The sequence below is a fragment of the Homalodisca vitripennis genome, chromosome 3, assembly GCF_021130785.1.
Source record: "Homalodisca vitripennis isolate AUS2020 chromosome 3, UT_GWSS_2.1, whole genome shotgun sequence".
Lineage (NCBI taxonomy): Eukaryota > Metazoa > Arthropoda > Insecta > Hemiptera > Cicadellidae > Homalodisca > Homalodisca vitripennis.
Window position 1 is genome coordinate 55202785 of NC_060209.1, and position 10374 is coordinate 55213158.

Sequence of the window (10374 nt, forward strand, 5' to 3'; positions counted from 1 at the left end):
ATTTTAATCTTTCATTTAAGAAACCAACAAACGTAAGAAACTCGTTTGGTACAATTACTTTTCTTCCAGTCTAAAACAAAGAGAAAAATTAATATTATATTATATTAAATTTGAAGGTGGCGTATGATTGAAATTTTTAATGCTCAATAACGAAAAAAATTATAAGATTATGACACTTTTTAAAGAGTTGCTAGATTTACTATACAAGCGGAATGACACCTGAATTATAAAAAAAACTCCGCCAAGAAAGAATATAAATGTAAACTTGTAACTGTTATAATACATGGTGATACTGTAAGTATGTAAACCATCAAAATCTTTATATCTACAAAATGTGTCTCACGGGTATCTATATTATCCCCTAGATTTGCTCACGAGAGTCTGTATTATATGCGTACCAATGTGACTGTATTGTCCAATAGATATTCTACATAGGTATATGTATTGTCCGGTATACGTGCCACACGGGTAGTATGTTACCCTATGGAAATTAAATATTAGTTTAGGTGGTTTTACTTATTTGCTAATACTATAAAAGTACGTTTCAAGGATATTTGAAATGTGTAATTATACTAACTGTCGTATATTCTTTATTTAATGTTTAATGGTATAAATGTAAATAATATACACATTACTCCAAAATATAAATGTATTTTCACATAATTTTATACATGGAGAACTTGACAAAAAACAATACATATTGAGCATATAATTGCTTATTGTATCTGACTCTTCGGAACTGAAGATTTTAAGTTGTGACATCAATTACTTGAAGATTCCTATTTGGTTATTCATTCTTATTGGACAAAGGACTATGGTTGGGTAGACCGACCAGTCTTCAGTTTATTTGGAAGGGTATAATGGTATATATGGGCTGGATTCTTGCTTGCTATCATACAGGCACACTTCACTTGTTAATTCCTGTTCTTATATAACTTCTGTTGTTGAAATAAACAGGTGGCGGTTCAGTATGGCCCATAAGATAGCCATTGACACGATGGATGCTGACACTAAAAATGTATATATGGAGAGCAGCCAGAAATTGTAGTGCCGTTCTCTGAGGGTTTCCCACGGGGTTGTGACGTTGACATGGATGACCTTCATGATGGATTTGTCCACGAAACACATATAGTCTGCGGTTTGCTCGAATTGAACCTGACTCAACTGTAGTATATTCATGTGGTCGACAAATTCGTGGGGTAACTCTACGTTCTTTTTGAACATATTTTTCAAATATTTCTTTATGCTTTTTTCTGTTTTCATGAACGTGATGGGATGGATGGTGAGTCCATTCTTCTTCCAGATAATGTTGCTCGTCAGGACGGTCTCTGGACAGTCGAAAGACAAGGACGATCCGAGCTCCATTTTTATATTAAGGATGTACTTAGCTTTTAGACCCATCACTTTCCATTCATTTCTGACACAACTGTCGTAGCACTTCTGAGTCACCACGTAGTCGGGTAAACTGCCGGTGAGGGAGCCGAGGTCAGGAAACCTCTCGGCCAGGAACGCGGAATGACACGAGATCCCAGTACTGTTGATTAAAAGCAACTCCGAGTCGGTCAGGTTAGCACTTGAAGAGCTTGCGGGGTTTGCGTTTTTCAGCGATGTCCGGACTCTGCATTTTGCGAATCTCCGGCGGACTCCCGCACAGCCGTCGCAGGGCATCCAAGGATCCCACTCGCTAACCACTTTCACCTTTACATTTTCCAACAACTCCTTGAACCTCTTATCGTAGTAAATCTCCTCAGTAGCCGAGGTAATCGTATCGGCATTGTAAGCCTCCCAAGAACTGGTGTCTGCTGTTACGACGGAGATGTCGGATTCGATCACGTCTAAACTGTACTTGAACATGTACTGCATGTCCGCCAGTAGATCTGCACATATGTATAGCCCACCATCTGACGCCTCGACGTTATAAATGGCCAGAGTGTGATTAGGGTAAAGATCGAACTTAATGTGCGAGAAATTGAACAACGGGCTCACGCCGTACTCCTCCATCGTAGAGTTGACCGCTCGAAGTTTCCTCATCCATGTTCTGGGCAGCTTCTCGTCGTCGGACCCGCAGTAGGAGCACGGTAGGGAGACATGGTGTCCGCTCTTCACCTCTATCTCCCTGGAGTACGCTGCATCATCGCCCACCTTCTTAAATCCGGTGAGTTCGAGGCATGTAATTTCAATCATTTCCGACCAAGGATTTGCTGGTGTTGAATACAGTAGTTCTTGTGAAAAGCAAGGAACGTAACATAACAATATCAAGGAACAAAACAACTTGAAATGTTTTAACATTTCCATTAAAACTTATAAAAATAAAAGCCACAATAGAATAAGTTGACAGCACAGCAGAACTCGCAGATTTCATAACTCGCATAGCTATAGCAGCTGATACAAAATCCAAAGAATACAGAAACATTATTCTAATTAGGTTTTTATATAAAACAGCTTGTTTATATTAATTTATATTTCTAAGCCCAATATCAGCTTCCTTCTTTACTCACCTTCTTTATCAGTTCGGACTTTTTTTTAATTATTGGATTATATATAACAGAATTATATTATGATCACCCTTTTTAATTACTTAGATCTTCTGCTTCACACAAATCATATCATATTAAGCGAAGATAATTTCATGTTTGCATGCATTTAACATGTTTACCTAAGCTATTTGCACGTTGGGATTCTGAAAGTACTTAGGTGACAATCCACGCCCGTGGAATGGCGTGAAAAGATCTTAGCGTTTCGAGGCCGTACCATTGCGTTAACATTTCAACTTGATTGTATGGCTTGGAACATTTTGTGTTCACGATTTATATTTTTCATCAAAGCAAAAGCTGTCGATACAATTTTAAGAACTCCTAATTTCAAATTACTGTTGAAGTAGGCATCAAAGTGTTCTAACATTGTTGTAAATGGTAAGCTGTAAGTTGTCAGCATTTACACAAACGCTATTTTTATAGTAAAATATTACAGTTATATTTAAAATCTGGATTCACTCACATTCGTAGACTACTTAGCCTACAACATAAAACACATATGAATGTTGTTGAGGTTTACCTCCAGTTCAACTTGTTAGTGCACCATCTGGAATGCTATAACAGACTTCACTCCTCAAACGCATTATTACAGACGAGGAAGAAGCTCAAAAGAACAATTTACATACGAGTAGTTTCAACATCATAGATACCTAGATTACAAAATATAGTGTAATCCAGGTGAATTGGCATTCTCATTGTCTCGTCAGGTGCACAATACTTCCACCATACCTACGTTATGTGTATACAACACATTTTGATCGTTTTCTTCATTGCTCGATGTAGTAAAACGTAATTAATTTTTCCATTCACGAATTTCAAGTAATTAAAGATTTAACTAATTAAAGTCGAATATGGGGGCTTAATGACATTTTGATATACACCTCAAAAACAACCCAAAGCCAAAATGTTCGTAAAATGTTATAGAATCATTAAAATATATTAATTCATCTCGGTCAATATTATGAACCAATTCCGAAATCTTGTTGGGTTTTTCAGAATTTACAGCAATGTTTACTATAGAAATTGTATTATTGGATGCTTATAGTTAATCGTACAATTAGAATTCAACTCACTTACTAATGAAACTGTACTAAGCATACAAACTCTATTTTTCTATGTACTAGAACTAAACTAATTTCAAAATAATTACCATTTTTATACTGTAACGTCTACCATAGAAATATTACTCAGTAATTAATAAGGTAGGTTTCTAGACTGAAACTAGAAAAAATACCAACTTTTCCACTTTTTGTTCTCGTGTACTAAAAACTGCTTACTATAACAAGCAGGAGCGTACAAACAATTATCACTCTACATTTTGTAAGCATTTCGTTAATATATTTACAGTAACGCAAAAGATGTAAACGCTCAATGTATTTTAGTTTAATTGGCACAAATGTAAAAACAAATGAGAATAAGAAAAGTCACTGTTAGAAAAGACCTGATAAGTAAGTAGAGAGGACCTACTTAGAATAAGAACGCTAGCCGTGTAGGAGTTGACGAGATTCTGACCCTCTTTAAGAGAGATGGAAGCATAATTATTATACTGTAAAATGAATACCACTGCCGTTGTGGCTGGCTACTTTTTAATTTCTCGTTGACTATTTATTAGTAGTCTTTACTTTAAATAGTATGTGTTCAGAGATACATCATCCTGGCATTTATTATTATTATTATACAATAAACACCACTGTCCGTGCATAATTGTATTTTACAAAGACTACCAGTATCGTCATATGCTGCTTATTAACTTCTCGCTGTATATTAATCTTTTATTCTTGGTTAGTGATCAGCACTTGCTCCATTTCTATTTTCCCTTCCTTAATGGACTCCGTAGTCTCTTCCTCCGAGTTGTGATTAAAATTTTCTTTCAAGGTAAATAATAAAAATTCAACGATTGATCTCACATGGTCGATAACATGTTTCCAGCATTATTTTCTTAGACATTCATTCTCGTAGTTATATAAAAAAAAACACGTAATACACGAACTTTATGAAACGCTGACTATTAGTTAAGAACTAGATTTCCTATTAGGAAAGTAATAAGAGGGTTGCAGTGGTGTCATTCAAACAATATTCAGTTCATTTGTATACTGATTACATGAAGTTAATTAATTTATCAACCGCGTTATCCCGTAAAATCTCATACATTTATAACTTTATTGCATAATGTATGATTCTAAAAGTTATCATTGTTTCGTTTTTTGCGTAAGATGTGGCCGAAATTTTTCAAAATTTAAAGAAACCTCCTTCAACAAAATACTATTCAAGAATCGTTATACGTGGGGTCGACATGGGATTTTAAAGGAAACTAAACTATGACTGTACAAGTGATTTCATACAAAATTATCCTATTTTTAATACTAGTAGTTTTAAATTAAATCATGAATTATTCACTTAATCCTTCTCTTTTTCATCTGCCAAGTAAGTGATGCGTATAAAGGGGTCAGACCATTTCTTAAATACATTTCCTCTATCTATACATGAAGTTTTTACAAAAGGATCTTATTCGAATACATTTCCATGAATAGAATTACCATAGCACGAATCCATGTTTTGTAATAGACAAGCTAATGTAGGACGGCTGCAGCACAAGCGTGCCCAGCGACAAGCCCCAGAATAGCAGTGTGGTGGCGAACCGATAAGTGGTCGTAGTAGACAGTGATTTGTCCTTGTCCGGGAGTCTTGCTCGAGATGAATGGCTGGCAGGCTTAATGTATTTCTGCTGAGGAAGTAGCGTTACTTCTTCATTATTCAAAGCCATGTCACTATTTATTATATTGAATTATTGATTGCAATAAAACATTATCCATGCACAATTAGCGGATTGTCTAACACATTTGGAAACTGCGATAACTTCACAATTAAATGAGTTTAAACATTGAATATCAAATGAAACGCCATAGTTTGTTCATACTTTCATTTTTGGTGAGATGATTAAAAATATTACCTTCGCCTCAGGAAATGAAAATGAGTCCTGAAGCTGTTCATTTACTTCCTTATAAAAGTCAAGTTTTGAAATACTGTCCATAAATTGTACATAGTTGTACATACCATTTTTTTGAAAAAGAGTAAATATTGCCACAGCTCGGTAAAATAATTTTTTTCTGATTTTTCAGAAATATGGACAAAGCGTCTTAAAGTTGGGCACCCATTTAACGACTTAGGATGTGGCAGCGAACCTTTTATTAGAGAGACCTTTATATACTAAAGACTTTAGGCTAGGTACTCTCGTTCACCGTTAACTGCCCATCCCTGTCAAACTTATATAATCCCATAAAAACACATCTGAATTATGTAAATGAGGAATTTCGTATTCAAAAGGCTATTCAGGTAACGGGATTTGAAAGAATTACTATTGATTTTGGAGGCTGAGATTGCTGTATAGGAATCTGTCTGTTTCAGAATCGACATGACGTTCAGTAAATGTGTTTGGTTACTGTATGGTTGGTGTGTTCGCTATGTGGAAATGGCTAGAACTTATACAATTGTTTTAATGCATGAACAGATTTTGTTAATATAATATATAAATTCATTGACCAAACTCGTTGTGAGGTCATATTGAATCGTCAGCTCAGTAATTGATATATCGTTTCCCATTATCTCTCTCCATATTTCATAACCTCTGTTGATGCAAATAATTCTCCGTAAACTTCAATTTACGCGATCTTCATTAATATCGCATCTACGGAATGCCACATTTAGCAAATATCCTTTCTGTAGTAATTTAAACATGCGTAGTTGGCACATTTTTGTGTCAATTAGCAGTAGGTTCCTGGATAGTCGTTTGAAGAAGGAGGTTCACAAACTACGTTCAGCGAGTTTTTCGTACTCTTTAGACAGTATTGGCAACGGCCGAGCTAGTTGCTTATTTTGCTAATCCGCGATTACGATCTTCATGCTACTAACAATTTTAAGCACGCATCTATAGTCTGTATAAAAAAATATACGAGCAGATCAGCGAGAAAAAATTATGCGAGAAAGGAGCAGATCAGCTAACGATGATTTGACCAGAAACAGGGAAATTTCATGATAAAGTCGTTAACGCTACGTCGGGGACCATTTGTTGGCTATTCATCAACAAGTTTTCCAACAAGCTTTTGGGTGTCTTTATCCTTCCTCTGGGATCCTTCGTCTGCACCTGGGTTTGATGGCGTTGTCCTTGGGCAGTGTATTGAAGTACTGGCACCTCATGTAACTCTTCTTGCATAAAAAGCCTTCTTGACATTATCGACCTTCAACTCACAGTCATCACGTGACTTGTAGTTCGGCATCGACTAGATACACAATATAATATTTGCCACCTACGGGAGGAAACAGAACTGATATACTCCTGCTCTTATTTTAAGATGTATAAGCTGATAATGATTGTCATCTGGACTGAAGCGCTGTCAAAACGCGCCAGCTGCTCGGGTGACGAAGGCGACACCAAGCGTTGGCATCTTTGCCATTGTTAACAGTTTAACCTATTTAAGAGTGCCAAATAGGTCTCAGTGAATGTTTGTTCTCGGATTTTGGCAATTATAATCCCCTTATCACTTTTATCACAGTATTTATACGTATAATTCGGTTAAATAATTTGTATATGCTGTGTTACTGTATGCATGACTCCTTTTTAAACGCATGACCGTATTAAAAGTGTTTTCAGTGTCACCGGAACGGTGACAATGTTACCGATCTAGTCTTCTCCACTTCAGAATCGGTGATTACTTTATAGCTTGTCAACCATGAATAATATGGCATGTTTGTGTTGGTTTGCTAGGAAATTAGTGTAGTGGTACAATTTGTAGCCCATTTTAGCTGTTAAAAACGTTGACTTAAATCAATATATTCAAGCTTCCACTTCAAAAGATAATTGGCATCAAAAATATGTTGTTTAAAAATAGTACTAAATTGCCGATGTAACCATTATTATAACATTTTAACTAAGAGTCTTACATTTCAGACGTTTCAGTAGATCTGTAAATAAGAGTTTAAAACATTTGTCAATGTTTGCATTTTACACACAAGTGAACATCTTTCAACATGCAGCATCCGGTCGGAAAACTGACAAGAGTCGTTAAAATGCGAGGAAAGCAGTGAAGTGAGATTATTAGCAGTTTACAAACATTTGTCTCTGTGTTGACCCAGTTGTCGAAGGCCCCCTCTCCCGGTCTAGCCTAAAATAGCCAACCCCACCCCGCAGATCCCCAACACACCGCCAGCGCCATGACACGGACATGCCCACTCGCGTAATGACTTGCATAAGGGTAATCTTTGATGTACTGGGTCACTGGGTTCACTGGCCTCAAACATCTCGAGTTACTGATGTGATTTAGTGTCTCACATCATCCAAGGAACCTTTTTTTGTGGATTGGAGTAAAACTTGATCACAAAACACATATCGTATCATTAGAAGGATAATTAAAATCAATCATTCTTGGATGCCATATGACTGTGAGATTTAGATCTGGAAGATAAGTTCTTAGCATACGGTACTAATAACAGTAGTAAATATACGTTTATTTCCAAAAATTACAACATATCCTAATCGTCATTGTTCCACGGCATTTAATACAAACAATTACGTTATCATGTAAGAGTTATCAGTACAAAATACTATACTTGTACGACAAGATGTTCAATGGTACAACCCCTTTGAACAATATTTATCCTAGAGACTTTTCAGAGTAATATCTGAAACTGTAGGTAGTCGAATAAACATAATCTATTTTTTCTTTACTAACAAACTTCTAGAAACTAAAGAATATTACTACTAGTAATATTTACTTTACTATTAGTAAGTAATTTAAATAATGGGAGGGAGTCCTCCTTACAACCTACTAGATATCATTGCTTATTTTTAAATAAAAAATTCATCATAGCAAGGGGTCTATATCATTGTGTTATCCATAGATCGGTCAATTTCTTGTTTTACTTATAGATTCATGACTCTATAGAATGTTTACGTTATGATCATGCAATTCGGGCTGAATATTTAAATGTACTAAATCGAATGTTCCTAATGCTATGCAACAGTTTGAAAATTTCAACAAAAAACCGTTTATGAGAGCAGCGAATGAACAACGCAACCAGTTATTAACCTAACCACATAGATTTTTTGATATTGGTATTAAGTATATATATTTCCATTTAATATTTGTTTGTATTTCTTATAGTTTCTTAGATCCATTCAGTGTAAGTAAAATTTAGAAATGTTAAGAGATTGAGAGTGGTCGATAAACAGTCTCATTCAGTACAGACTCTGTCTACAGATCCTCTATATTAACCCTTTGCTTACTTCTCGTTGCCATCATGGTTACTACTAAGATCAACATATAACTCTTCACTAACGTTCAACCAAAACTGATGGATTGACACGTACCTTCATCGAAGAACTCGTGTTTCTCTTATAGTAATGAAGCGTCGTGCCAAATCTCAAGTCTATAGACAGTTCAGTCAAAGTATGACAGACAAACAGACAGAATTGAATTTTCCAGCCCCTGAAGTAATTTTTTTCGCTAACTCTCAGCCAATAATATATTATAGTTAAATTTATTATATTATATTCTGAGTTGCTATTACAATTTGATTGATTAAAATGTTACAGTAAAGATAAATTAGCCAATTGCAGAAATGTGTTGGTAGTAACTTTAAAAATCTTTTTTAATAGTTTTTTAACCTAGTTATTGGATACTAAGTGAATTAGACAAGCAATAAATAAACTATAACTTCTTCTAGTGCAAAATACTTTCAGCTGCATGATAAATAGTAGCCTACTTAAATAGTGACGAATTTATTTTCAGTCAATTATAATTTTTTTCAAGAAGTTGCTTGACATTCGCTAACAATATTTAACTAACCACGAATTGGCATTTGAAATGATGTGGATCTTCGCACCCTTTCAGCATTTTAGTTGTCAAAAATAATGTAAGAAGATTTTTGAAGAATCTCACGGTTAGTTAGATAAACAGGTTCATTTAAAGCCTTTATTATGTAAATCATATATCGAATTTTCCAAAAATATTCCGTACTTTTATTGTAAAGTTGAATACCGAATAGAAATGAAATTCTTATACATACTTCAAGGAACGAAAATGTAAAAGATGTAGCACTAATTTATTAAATATAAAAATTTGTAGGTTTATGTTTAAACAAAAACACCGCTTTTATAATAACTACTGAGACAGATTTTCAAGGGTTGAGTTTAAATATAAATGTAATAAACTCCATTTATTTTAAACTTTCTTTAAAGTTCAGTAGCTTATTTAATTGTTGGCTTAACGGTTTCGTGCCGCATTGATTCCTTTCACAATGCAAAAATGTTACAAATATAAAGAGAAAAATTAACTACCCAAATTTCTATAGGCCTTCTGTTAAATAATTGGATGTAATTTCCAGATTTGTATCTTTGTAGACTCTCTGATATTTATATAATTTCAAGCTACACCGCACCGTGCCTATGTATAAATGGTTTGGACTCCATGGAAACTAAAATCACTGCAATCATTCATTAATTCCTACATTGATCATGGAATTCACTGCAGAACAATAATTAATATTTCAATAAAAGAATCTAATATTAATTTCTTATAGTCTAACTCATTGCAGCAGCAAGAAAGAACTTGAGTTGCCAATTTCTTCAATTTATCATTGAGGACAGTTATAAGTTTGCGAGCCGTAGCTCTCTGAAGCGATTATTATTGACCCATGAAAATATATTTAGTTAAATATATAAAGCCCGAGTCAGAAGATCAAATAAGACAGAAAGCGCGCGCGCGCACGCGCACGCACGCGCGCACACACACACACACACACACACACACACACACACACACACGTATATATGTGCTCAAAGTTA

General features: G+C 34.9%; 1 protein-coding gene across 1 annotated transcript; it reads right to left on the reverse strand.

Annotated features, from left to right (window-relative positions):
• Positions 1 to 635: 635 nt before the first annotated feature.
• On the reverse strand, positions 636 to 2345 carry LOC124356894. The gene has a single exon (XM_046808172.1). It carries the CDS (start codon positions 2293 to 2295, stop codon positions 928 to 930), a length of 1368 nt encoding a protein of 455 aa, XP_046664128.1. The 5' UTR covers positions 2296 to 2345; the 3' UTR covers positions 636 to 927.
• Positions 2346 to 10374: the final 8029 nt, after the last annotated feature.